This window comes from Seriola aureovittata, chromosome 21 (assembly GCF_021018895.1).
Source record: "Seriola aureovittata isolate HTS-2021-v1 ecotype China chromosome 21, ASM2101889v1, whole genome shotgun sequence".
NCBI lineage: Eukaryota > Metazoa > Chordata > Actinopteri > Carangiformes > Carangidae > Seriola > Seriola aureovittata.
The window spans coordinates 1,749,430-1,763,179 of NC_079384.1; the positions used below are offsets into that span (position 1 = coordinate 1,749,430).

General features: G+C 47.4%; 1 protein-coding gene across 13 annotated transcripts in view; it reads left to right on the top strand.

The window, feature by feature from the left end:
• The first annotated feature begins 244 nt into the window (after positions 1-244).
• Positions 245-13,750, top strand: part of LOC130162787 (protein shisa-6) — a 61,150-nt gene continuing 47,644 nt past the window's right edge. For all 13 annotated transcript variants that reach the window (XM_056366601.1, XM_056366602.1, XM_056366607.1 and 10 more), the window contains exons 1-4: positions 245-392; positions 740-1,630; positions 3,095-3,255; positions 9,618-9,719. In XM_056366601.1, the coding sequence (XP_056222576.1) occupies positions 1,101-1,630; positions 3,095-3,255; positions 9,618-9,719 (793 nt within the window). In that variant the 5' untranslated portion in view covers positions 245-392; positions 740-1,100. The remainder of the gene's footprint in view (positions 393-739; positions 1,631-3,094; positions 3,256-9,617; positions 9,720-13,750) is intronic.

Genomic DNA, 13,750 nt, shown 5'->3' on the forward strand with positions numbered 1-13,750 from the left:
ATAACAGCCAGCTGCACAGAAGGTCGAGGAACTGTGAATGCAAATAAACACGCAGGTCTGTCCAGCCATTTAATTTAGGAGTGTTAATGCCAATAACCAGACTGGCTTTCTTTCCTTCTTGCTTGGAGGAGGAGGGAGGCGAGATGGGTGAGGGAGGGAGGGGAGGGGGGAGGGGGGATTTACCGATACTTGGCTGAGTTCTGACGCCAGCACTGAAGTGATGTAAGGGACAGAGGGAGGGAGAGAGCCGAGAAGGAGGAGAGAAGAAGTACAGAGAGGAGAGAGGGAGAGCGGAGAGGAGAGGAGAGAGAGAGAGGGGCTCGGAGCTCTGATATTCTGCTCACTTTCGGAAACCCAGACAGAGCAACTCCCCAGCGGGTATCCTGACAGAGGTAGGCGGCTCTCACACTCCCACTCTTTCAATATATGAAGAGAAAATAAAAATGCATTAAAGCTCGTTTCAGTTTTGACGTGGAGACTCTGACAGAGGCGGTCGTGTCTCCTCAGTGAGCGGAGCGCGGCGGCAGGCTGGAGGGTGAAATGCTTTAACATGAGGAGAACATGTCCGTTCAGACCATTTTTGTGATGTGTGTGTTTCCAAGTTGAATATCTCGTGCAACCCGCAACAATGACCCAGTGTTAATGAGTGAAATGTGTCGCGTACGAGCGTGTTAATTAATAACGCCTGTGACGTGAGGGTAATACCTAATGAGCCCGTTCGGCTTCTTTGTTTCTGCAGCCGAACTTTGACGATAGCGCAGGACTGACGGAGGCTCCGGGATTCAGCACCTCGGACAGCGACGCGCCCGCTCAGCCGGGGGGAGAGCGCACGGAGCCCGGGCGACCATCCGCTCCCTTCCCCGTCAGGATATGCTGCTCTCCCGCCACCGCTCCCCGCTGGGTCGCAATGGACTTTAGTTTGTCTGTTGCATAATAAGAGCAGAGAAATGTCCTTGACAACCGTCTGCACACCGCTGAATTCAGCATGACGGCTGCGCAGGAGACCGAGCTCGATGGCGAAACTTCCACCTGACTGAACCTGCGTCCAGAGTTGAAGCGTCTTTGCCAGAACACAAGCTCGTAGAGTTCTTCGCACTACCATGGGGATAAGGCACCTTCTGCTGCTGCTCATATACCTGGACCCGCTGAGCGTGCTGAGCGCCGCGACGGGCGGCAAAAAACCCAAGCAGGCGTCCAGGAAGGCTCCCAAAGCCACCGCGGTCCCCACGGTCGTCCCGCCGCAGAAGACCCCGCAGCCGGCGCCCGCCAGCACGCACGACACCTGCCTGGGCTACTACGACGTGAGCGGGCAGTATGACAAGATGTTCGAGTGCAACAACACGGACCACCGGTACTGCTGCGGGACGTGCTACCTGCGCTTCTGCTGCGAGTACAAGAAGGACCGGCTGGATCAGAAAGCCTGCAAGAACTACCACACGCCGGTGTGGGTGCAGACGGCCGCCCCGTCCCCCATCCCGACCGGGGAAACGTACGATCCGAGCATGGATCAGACCAACACGGCGGTCTACATCACCTGTGGGATCATAGCCTTCATCATAGTGCTGGGGGTGTCGGTCAAAGTTGCCTATGACAAAGCCACGGAGCCGCCGCAGGAGATGAACATACACAGGTGAGTGATGGAGACTTTGATACCTGTGAGTCCAGCTGTACTCTGCTCACTGTGTTCTCATCACGGCACCATCACATGCACAGGCTGATGTAGACAGAGGTCAAAGATCAGGATTAACCAGGCCTACAGTCATGTTCAATGCAGGTTGCATGTTCTGTCTCTGTATCAGATACAACGAGGTGAAAACGAGGATGTCAGTGTGTTTGAATTCATCGACAGATCGCTCTCTGAAGGAAGCTCAGATCAGATTCTGTTAAACTGGCAGCAGATGTTAAATCCCAAAGAATGAAATGGAAATGAAATGATGACGGAGGAGTAGAAAGAGATGTGTACTACAGTGACTGTGGATGGTGTTCGTGGAGCCAGAGTGTGTACATCTGTTGTGTGTGGGAGTGAGCAGGACTGATGCCCCGCGTTCAGACTGGATGTTTCTTCTTTATATTCAAGATTTTTTTTTTTTAATTCTTTCTTATATTAAGCTGAAATTTAAAAAAAAGAAATGTCGTCTCTAATGTTTGAAGCTCAGATATTTGGCTCATGATGGAGGATCAGGAAGCCATGCTGTCAAACATCATGCTTCACAACCTCACCCCGTCCATCTCCACCCTTCTCCTGCTGTGTTGAGGTGGGGGTTTGACGGGAGCTGGCTCCTGTTCCCTCCAGGGGCCACAGTCTGAGCCTCATCATACATGAGTGGACCACATGTCGTAGACTGCGAACACATCAGTGAACAAATGCTGACACACATTATTTCCTTAAGATTGAATAGTTTTTTTTATTGGATGCATTATTCAACACTTGAGCAATCTTAAGACGGTGAATAATGGATAGTGTTAACGTTGGGACTGTATCAAGGTCATGTGACACGCATGCACCGCTGCACATTCAATAAGGAACAGGGAGAGGAGGGGCGAGGCTAAAATATTAATTTAAAAGCAAAGGTTATGCTGGTGATACATTTGTCATACAAAAGCTTTGAGCTGCTGCGGCGCTGCAGAAGTAATTTGATTTCCTTTTTCTAAAGCTCTGCCAGAAAAAGCAAACAAACACTTTTTGAACTTTCTTTCATCGTGATTGCTTCTCCCTCGCTTCAGCCCCCCCACCCCCACCCCCACCCCCCAGGGGGCTCCATCCTTCCATATGCACCTGGTGCGATCTGAAAAACATTCAAATTCAACCCAATTAGACGAGAGACTCGCACATCCAGCGTTGTCTCTGCTGCAAATGAACATTCGTCATGTTCCCAGCCGTACAGAAGAGGAGGAAACAGAGCAGTCCTGAATTACCCATAATAGCACAACACTGTCTAAACAATTAGCAGCCGCTCGGCGTGCAGGAAGCACACGCACCATCACTTTGTTTTTCCTCCAGTTCAGCTGCGCTCACAGAGAAACACTGAGCAAGAAGAAGAAAAAAGCACCTCTCTGGTTCAGTATTAACAGTTGTTCTTTGTTTTGTTTGCAGGGCCCTTGCAGACATCCTGAGGCAGCAGGGGCCCATCCCTATATCGCAATATGACTGTGAGAATTTCGCAGCGATGAACGGCTCACCCAAAGACAACACACCAGTCAGAACCTCATCCAAGAACCACTACACCCCTGTTCACACCTCCAAATCCAACCACGGTAAGAGCCCTCCTCCCTCTCTCCACCGAGCACTCACAGCTCCCGAAGCCTCACAAGCATCTACGAGTTTATGTGTCACGACTGTCGGTCGAATATAGCTCAGAGGCAGATTTCAGCAGTTTAACCCTTAGCCTACATCCATCTCAGCGCGTCTGTGTGATGCATCTGTGATACACTTTCATTATTTCTGTGTAAACTTCTGCATTCCCCTCCAAAGAGCACCCACTGCGTTCGCTCTTTCAGCGGCGTAATCTCCGATGTTAACATCCAGTAATCATCCGATTTGAGCGAGAGAGCGCGGGGAGGAGAGCAGCAGAGAAAAAGAGGGGCCTGCTAGTGGAGATAATTACAGGCTGGCAAGGTAGCACAGCCCCGCAGCCTCTGACAGGCTGGAAGTGATGACCTCTCCGTCAGTCACCGGGCGAATCAGACGCAGCACATGCACACGGTGCGATTTAACCCCGCAATCCAGAGAACAGACAGGGAGCGTAAATTGGTAACACAACTTTAAAAAAAGAGAAAAGAAAAGCCGTGCAGGAACAACAAGGAGTCTGGAGGACGTCAGTCAGCACCGGCGGCTTCTCAGGCAAAGCAGGTGTTATCAGATTGAGAGAGAGAGAGGCAAAGTCACTTGGGGGAGAGGAACACAGATGGAAAATAATGAGATATTAAAAACACAAAGTAGTCGCTGAGATGGAAAGAAAAGCTGAAAGACGTGTCGACTCAGTGAGCAGGGTATTAAGACCAGGAAATTCACCAAGGTGGAAAACTGAAGGTTTTCATTCTGCAGACGTTACTGCACCAAAATGACGCGGCGTGTGTTGTTAGCCGTCGCTAACACCGCACTAAAATAATCATGATCATCCTCACCCTCGACCAACCAACCAACCTCCACCCAGATGTTCTCGCTGCCAAGGAGCAACATCGTGCCACATTGTGAAAATCCAGCGTTCCCAGCGACGGTCGCAGATCAACCAATCAGAGCGGCAGAACGTGTGACGCGGCGCAGAGCGAAAGAAAACTATAAACAGAAGACTTTACCTGCTTTTAGAGAAAACATAACGTCCAGTTCGTTCAATACTGTCGTGATAACGGCTTAGACAGACCTGTTCACATCAGTAGCGGCCATCTTGGTTGCTAACGAACACGCTGCAGCGGCGCTTCTTTTAGATTTCAATCCAATGTATTTGTATCGATCATGACGAACATTATCTCGAGACACTTTACAAGGTAAGGTCAAGAACCGACAATGTGATGGAGCAAAACCACTTGGTGACAGTGGGGAGGAAAAACAGGAGGAAACCTCCGACAGAGGCTCAGGGCGGCCGTCCGCCTCCATGACTTGGGTTGAGAGATTATTGGACGTGATTTGGGCCGACCGGTTTCTGGACGGATAGAGATACGTCTGACGGGGCAAGACCATGAGAGCGAACAGCCATGAGCTCACTGATTGGTCGGGTTTCCAGGCTAAAAACTCAAATTGAAGTCAAACTGAAGGATGAACGTTTCCTCCCCTCGGCTGCTTCTCCTCAGATAGTTAAACCTTTTAAACAGGAAACGCATCATCGTCACAAAGCTGAAAACTTCATCTGCTGGTTTGTGATTGTGTGCGACTCTTAAAAGAGACGGCGTCACATGTTCCGTTCTCTGCCTTTTCATAAGAAACACAAAGGATCAGAAACACAATATACGCCGTTCCTTACACTTTGTGAAATTCATATTATCCTAAATCTTGAATCTGGATCATTCGACTGTGTACGGACCAGGAACGTGCTGCATGTTGACACTAGTGAAACCTATCCAACTACTTCTGAAACCTGATTGGTGGATGTGGTCTCCCTCAGTCTCACTGCACTCAAACCAATCAACCCAATCAGGTTCCTTAGTTATAGGTTCCCTTTAGAATAGTCAGCACTCAGTGAAGCATCTGCATCACTGAGCTCACAGCTTACAGATGTTTCTGAAAATAAAATATGTTTCTAATCTATTGATTATGCTTCTATAGATTACCACACCTTCACCTCCTCACTCCATTCATCGGAAACATCTGAATATCTATAAATGGGCGGGATCTTTGAAGGGTTAACGCTGACTCTTATTAACCTCTGCTGGAACATGCAACACGTCATGTCGGCCAAACATCACAGGAAGTGATACCTGTCGTTCTTACAGGGGATTTGAGAGTTGCATCCTCGTCTCTGATTAATAAAGGCGCATACCTTTATTCGTGTTCACACATCCTTCAAATACTCGCTGGGAACATTGAGCCGCTGCATCAGTCCATGTCTAACGGTCACTGTGCGGCCATCATGCAGGGGGCGGGGCTGATGTGCGACCTTGCATGCGTTTAGAATCAGTAAAGGTCGGGCATCACTTCATCTGTCTGTCCGTCGCTCTGCTGGACTGCGGCTATTTTGCCTGTTTGCACACAATGGCTGCAAAGAGAGAGAACACAACTTGCGCCTGCTCAGTCTCGGTCTCGGTCTCGGTCCCCCGCCCTTCATCAGGGACCACAGCAGTCCTGATGGGGTTGGACATGAAAGGCAGTGACAGCCCGGGCGAAAGCGTGGTTAATGTGTGCATATAAATTGGGAGCTCTGCGACGCTGTGGAGAGGGAGCCCACTCGCTCTCACAGAAAATGCATATTCATGTGCGCCTAAATGGGCATTTGGCACAGAGCAGGGAGGCAGGGCTCCTCGGCTGGAGTCGCTGCTGCTGCTGCTGCTGCTGCTCTTCACTTCCAGAGGTTTTTTCTTTTTTTGAGACACTTTTAAATCAGGTGGAGAGACCTCATAAAGCGAGTGGCTAAAGGACACTATCAACTCACGTCAAGAGCGGGAATAACATCCATTTCTCCTTTGATCCTCGGCCCCGTCGCTCTCGGCAGTAATCACTTCCTCTCCTCTGAGCTTTGTTTAGGCTCCGTTCTAATAACACATGCTGATTTTTTTTTCTTTCACATTGCACGCCTTGTGTGCTGACATGTTACCCACAGTGCATTGCAACACCAGCCTGCATTTTACAGCAACATATTCCTTTAAAGACGAAGGAAAAAAAAAAACGGGGCCTAAAGCAGAAACAGTACAGACAGCGTAATATGAGACCAGCAAGAGCTGCTATTTTTATTCACATCCACTCTGCATTGTTGTGGGGCTCAGATCCTCTTTTAGGTTGGGGTGTAAACACAGAGCACCCCACAGCCACAACAGGCAGCAGACCATGAGGGGGGGGGTACTTTAACAGGAGTTCGCTGTTGGCTAAAGTAAACAATAACTGCTTCTCTGAGTAATGCAGTTCGGCCCTCAGCTCTCCTCAGATGAAGATGATTTATTTACTACAGGCTAAGATTTGCCTGAAAAGTGTTGCTTGGTTTCCTCCCTGACATTTCCTTAATGCACAGAATGATGAAACATAGTTTTCAGGTGGTGCAGAGGGCAGCTGCGTTTTCCCTCCGACGCCGTTCACTCAACAGAAACCAAAGGAAAAAACAATTACTCCCGTAAAGACACAAAGAACGGGCAAATTGGATTATGAGTTATGGAGGCTGCGTTTCCTGCACCAGAGGAATCAGAGTGAGAAGGACGACGTCAGGGAAGCGCGCTCGTGTGGAAGCTGGAAAGCCTTCAGCCTCTGTACAGTGAGAGTCTGAGATCCCACGCAGCTCTCCAGGGATCCGAGCGCTCAGTTATGAGTCGGTGGCAGATCAGCAACCGCCCGAGCTGAAAGGTCAGCTGCTGCGGACAATTAGAGGTTGTGATGATAGAATAACATTTCCAGGTATTTAGCAGCTTTGACATGACCTTCAGATATTTTTAAACGTGTGCGTGTGTGTGTGTGTGTGTGTGTGTGTGTGTTCTCCCTCCAACAACAGGTCGTGCCTAAATAACACAACATTGATTTAATTACTCTAATTATTGGCCAAATATTCACCGAGCCCTCCCGCGATGACCACACAAACCCCCCCCCCCCCCATTTAATCCTTAACATGTGCAGCTAGAAAATCTCCACCGCCCCCCCCCCCCACATGTTAAAAACATGAAACACTTCTATGCTGACTGCACCAACATGTTTAATAGAAGCTTCCTCCTGAGTGCAGCTGTGTTAAAGCTCAGCATCTGAGACCCCGGCTAATTGTCTTCTGCCCTAGATCTCATTAATGCCCCTTATTATACAGCCGGACCTTTGCCCCCCCCCCCCAGTGTGCATGTGTGAGGAGGTTTCAGGTGTGGAGGACCAGGACGCTGCACTGCACCATGAGCTTCCTGAGCGTGCAGGGGCGGGGCTAAGAGAGGGGGGAGACATGTATTTGGCAGGATTGGCATTTAAAAAGCTTTTTTTCTTCTTCTTCTCTCTAAAGACTGAAGATAAAAGATAAGAAGATACGCGAAGCCAAACTCCAGCTGAACGACTTTATCGAGGCGGCGTACACAGCTCCATGTCCACTCCAGCAGATCGGCATCTGATAACGCTATAAAATCAGTATAGCATGTAAATTACCTCAGCCTGGCTGTGTTAAAGCTTAATCGACCTTGGAGTCAGATAACCTCCCCAACGCCAGCCACACAGCAGCACAGCCGGCCCGGTTCAACATATAATTATCTTATTATTCACATTTTTCCACTCTCATAGCTAATTCAGAAGGTGTAGGTGTCCAGTGAAGAAGTCTGATTAAAAAAGTATCACCATATGAATTCTCGGCGCGCGCAGCTAGCACCGGCGCTCGCTCTCTCGCTCTCTCGCTCTCTCTCTCTCTCTCCGTGGCACGTTGAAGTGAAAGTCACGAATTTCTTTATATCAAGGACGATAAATTCATAATGTGTAGCCTTCGCCCTGCAGCTCTTCACGCTACCTCACCTTAATGAGCTGGGAGCGGGAGGAGAGAGAAGGGGGGGGGGGTGAAGGGTCTTTCAGATTCAAGGGTTGTCGCAGTGGGTCGTGGAGGGGAGGGGAGGGGCCTAACAATGACAAAGGTGACGAAGGAAGACAACAACAGCTCGTGTGTGCGTGACACTCCCACAGCTGCTGGTTTGATGGAGAGGGAAAATAACCCCAGCAGATTCTCTGTGCCGCCGTGAGAGCGGGAGCTGTGATTGAGTTCAGAGTGCAGCGCTGTGTTGGTGGCGGGAACATATTGCTTTTTTTTTTTTCAGAGGATCATCACACCATGTTTTCTTCCACCTTTTCCAACCATCTCAACAATGACACCACAGGGTGGGGGGGGGGGGGGTTTGACACCATGAAGAAGACACGAGGGGCCGTCCAGAGCACGATGGAAAAGCCCAAACACTGTTTCCTATTCTGTAACTTTATCGTAGCTCAGTGATCCCCTCGGCTTCTGGCCTGCGACCTCTCACAGATGAAGCCCAGGGAGGGGAGCTGAAAGCTACAGAAAAATAATCCTCAACATTTTAACAATTAGCTGGTTGGTCTGGTTGTGCTAAGATAACTATCTTACAGGTGTTGGGGAGGACTATGTGTCGGAGAGGTTGAATAAAGCCAAAACTGATCAGTAATAATCAGATATAATCAATAATACTTATATCTTCTGATAGAGCAGTTGCAAAACGGAGAAATCGCGCTACAGTGAAGCTAACCGCCACAACCGCGCTCCGTTTCTCTGACCCTCAACAAACTGAACACACCAACAGAAGATGTGCAGGAGGAGCTGCTGCTCCGTCCTCCGTCCTCCGTCCTCCATCGGACAGACTTGTCCTCTGACCGTTTATACACCAAGTGACTGTTAGTCAAGTCAAATGTTATTGATACAGCCCGGTGTCACAAATCACAAGTTTGTCTCGGTGGGTTTAACAATCAGTGAACGAAGGTCTCCCCCCAAAAAACTAAAACATGGAGGATCGTCAGAAATCATACGAGCTGCAGTCTCTGTGATGAAGGTGAACTGTGTCACAACAACAGACATGAACGCAGCGTTGTGGTGCTTCAGATCATATTCTCCGGATGTAAAGGAAACATGTTTGTTTGGTACAAAAATCACATCGTCGTCATTTTTATATATTTGTCAGTGAAATTGAAATTTAAAAAAAAAACTGAATCATCGCAATCACAGTATGATTTTTTCTTTGCACATCGTTCAGCCCTGGTTTACAGTAATCTTGTTGACTGTGATGACATCACTATGACATCATCAGGGGCGTCACCTCAGACTTGGCAAATCTCCTCTAGAGCCACGGAAGAGAAATTTTTTTTTTTTCTCTGGTTTATCTTTAAAAAATGAACCGCTGTTTCAGTTGTGTTGCTAATGCAGCTAATGTTGCTAATGCTAAACTGATCAGAGTAAACTAACACTGTGTGCATCTGTGTGTGTGTGTGTGTGTGTGTGTGTGTGTGTGTGTGTGTCCAGGTCTCCACTATGGGAAGGAGAGCGTGCGGAGCAGCGGAGGAGCCGACCTTCACAACTTCATCTCCTCTGGCTTTGTGACTCTGGGTCGAGGCCATCAGAAAGGTAGAGAAGCTTTTCTTTCTTCTTTCTTTCTCCTCTTTTGTCACACAGGAGATTGAATCAGCTCTTCTTCCCTGTTCACCTGCTGAACTCAAACGCTCCGATGTTGTGACACCTGTGATAAACAACAGCACACAGAATGGAGGTGAAAAGTTTCCACATTCAATTTCCCTCCTAAACAATTCACACGGAGCCCAGCTGATGGCCGACGCCGGCGCGAACATATCCACAGCACGCACGCACACACACACACACACACACACACACACACACACACAACACACACACACACACACACGCAGCCATTAGTCGGGGACCAGAGCTTTCCCATGGGTAATACACTGATTAGTATGCAGCCATGTTGGCCGAGCTCCGGTGATTTATTCCCATCCATTTTGGCTCCACAAATCAGTCCCTGTGTGTGTGTGTTGTGTGTGTGTGTGTGTGTGTGTGTGTGTGTGTGTGTGTGTTACCTCGTGGGGGTTGCGAGGCCGCCTCCTTCACCTGACTCTACTTTCGGATGTTTAACTGAATGTGTTTGTGCCTGTGACGTCTCCTGCTTCCTGACCCTCTCAGTAAAAACCATGTAAATGTAAGGTGCTTCCACTGCTGCTGTTTTCTCTGTACGTGTGTTTCTTCTTCATTATCCTAATTACAGCAGCTGATGTGACCTGTCCTCGCTTTAATAAATGCTGTTCAGATTTACGTGCTGCTCAGCTTCGGCTGCGACGCGGCGTCACGACTTTGTCTCCAAGTGCGTGAAGCTGCAGGAGCTGGAAGCTTCTCTTCGCTCTCGTTTCTAATGAGGAACCGTTGTATTTGTTTACATGAAATTAGCTGTTTTTCTCTTCGCTTTTTGCTCCGTTTGTTTTCATCCCTAGAGGAGGTCTTACTTCACAATGATGTTCATATGCAGCCAGAGAAAAAAAACACAACACACTGCTGATGATCTCCACCAGAGATGAGTAATGAGAAAAAAAATGATTAGGTTTTATGAAGCCTGATTCTTTTAAATAGTTTTTTCCTCCTCTCTGTACAAATATCACAGACGATATATCTGTCACAACAGCAGCATGGGGTACGGTTTAGCGTTTGGCATCTGTGCAGTCTAATCTGTGTTTCCTTGCAGCCTTTGATTCCTCTGCTGCAAAAACAACAAATGAAACGTGACAGATTGGGAAGGTCTGCTGATGCACGACAAAAAAAAAAAAAAAGAAGTATGTGAAGCATGTGCAAGAGCCTGTTCAGCAGTATTCTTCTCCTCCAGTGGCTCTGTTCAGCTGCCTGCTGCCCAGAGGCAGGTATTACTGTGGTTTGAATCCTAAAATCAATGAAATACTGGTGTGAAGTTTGGTTTGGATGTTGTTGCTGCTTGGTATTATCTTTAGCATTGCACTGGAGAACAATCACTTCAGGGTGGCAGAGGGAAATGAACAGTTTAACCAAGCCTCCCCCGCTCTCTCTCACACTCTCTCACAAGCTCTTCATACGCACAAAAGCAGAACAGTTTCAGCTGCATAATATACGACTTCTCTCCTCGACTGATTGAAGGATATAAATCGCTCTGTCCCGAGTGTTTCTGACAACACAGTCGTTTATCTTCCTCCTTTAATGATTTACAAATTGTCAGTAAATCACTTGATCCGGTCTCTTGACCCGGGGTTGAATCTATCCAAAAGAAAAAAAAAACCCTGCGCATGGATTTCAGCGTCCGGAGCGATGAAGCCGTGGGCCGGCGTGAGCTCGCCGTGCCGAGGTGGAGGCGCGTTAAGGTTAACAGCAAGTAAACAGTGCAGTTCGAATTTAAATCACACGAGCTTCGTTATTTTTCCAAGAGGTTTGCACAGATTGGTTTGCTCTGGCCGAGAGAAACGATGCTGGATCAGTCAGTGGGAAAATTCTGTTTCCACATGAAGAAAACATCTGAGGACAGATGTTTTCTTCTTTGCTGCGTCTCAGCTGTTTTTATTTTAATGTATATGTTTGACAGAACGAGGTTTAGGAGTCATGTTGTCGTCCTCTGGCTCAGATAAACATGGCGCCTGTTACCGCTCTTAATTATACAGACGGAAAGTGTGTTTGGTCGTTAATTATATGGCAAGCTGTGTGTGTGTGTGTGTGTGTGTGTGTGTGTGTGTGTGGTGTGTGTGTGTGTGTGTTGCGGTGCAGCCCTTGGGGAGGACAGGTGAGGTCAGGGGCTGTTGCTGAGCGTCAGAGCAGCTGGATGCTTCACATCTGTGTGGCAGGGTACAAAACAACCCTGTGCTGAACTCCAAACATCATCAGCCACGAGCGGCTGCGATCCAAACTTCCAGAGTTACTCTGGTGTCATTTACCTTGTCGGTGCACAACCTTCCCCTCAGCTTCCTCTCGCCCTCACATTTCCTGAAACGCCTCTTAGCAAACATGAACTCACCATGAACTTCTTGTGGCTAACTCCAGGCCACACAGAATTGTTTTTAGCTGTGTCCCAGATGTGCACTACATGTGGTGTGGTCACACTAAAACGGGACACAACTAGGCTTTTATTGTGAAGCAGCTAAAAGGAAATGCACTCTTCATGCTGTGTTGTCAATGGATCAGTTTAAAATTTTATAGGGAGGATTTACTGAGAAACCAACACATTGCTGCCCAGTGGAAAACCATTTGGTTAGTGTGGCCTGAAAGGTCATGTACCCCCCCCCCCCCCCCCATATTGTGAAATGGTTAACTTGATTTACCTGCTGTAGGTCTGGCTCAGTGCACTTCCTGTTTGGAGAAGAAGAAAAAACAGATTTTAGCCACTAAAAAACTAAGATCAGTTGAAGTGTTTGCTTCATCTTGTTGTCGTGCAGCTCTTTCCTTTGCCACAGTTGAACTTCCGTATTCCTGCTCACGAACAGACTTCCTGTACTTACTGATATACTCACTTACAGATCAGCTGTTTGAGCCATGAGGGAGCGTAGTGAAGGATTTCAGCCTGAAACAGTTTGAGCAATTTATTGGAAAACAAATAGACAAGTATAAAATCTTTAGAAAAACCTTTTTGATAAATGTAGTTGATGATCTTTTCATCTCTTGGCTTATTTATGTCCGTTATTTTTAATCCAAATGCAAAAGACTGCACAATGACAATTAGTATATAATACATACTGTATATACGTAGTACATACTGTATATAATACATACTGTAATCCTCATTCAAAGAGAAATCTTTTACTGACACTGAATTCTGGCAGCTGATGATTGTTGAGGACGTTCATCTGAAATCGCTGATGGAAAAAAGCAAAAGTGAATGAAATCCATGTGAAATACATTTGACATGTTTATCACATGTGGAACATATGGAGGCCCCGAGCGGCAATGTGGTGGTGTTTTTTTTTTGCCAGGATCATTTTTCTATTTTTTATTTTTCCATCTGTGAAAACAGATTTTCTTCACTTGCCCTCACACACTTTTTTTTTTTTTTTCACCTGTTTTCACATAAGAAAAAACACGCGTGGCCCTTCAGGGCTTCTGTAGACACATGGGAAACATTGACTTACAGCTACTTGTGATTTGTGAACGTTCATGTCAGTTATATGTGATTTTCACACATTATATTTCACAAACATCGACGTCAGAAACACTGTCACATTTCATACATTCATATATCAGTGATTTAACACAAACAGCATCACGTGACAAACTCACATGTATTTACATGTGATGAAGGCACATGTTCAGATATTCAATATGTGACCAGATAAACATCAGCACGTATGGTTTTCAGATGTTTATTAGATTATGTGATTATGTTCTTACAGTTGTGACTCTCTTCTGTTGTGGTTGGACTGAATGACTGAACGGGTGGAGAGCAGGAACCACAAGTGGACAGAGAGCCATCCTCTCCTTTCACACACATCACGGTGTCTCTGTGGTCGGCGTCACGCCGGCTCGCAGACCATTCATGTCTCCTCAGACCGAGAAGCGCCGCGTGACATTTTCTGTCCCGGCGGTCGAACCTCCAGCAGAGAGGAGCTTTTTCTGTGTCGGAACATTTCATTTCTCACAAT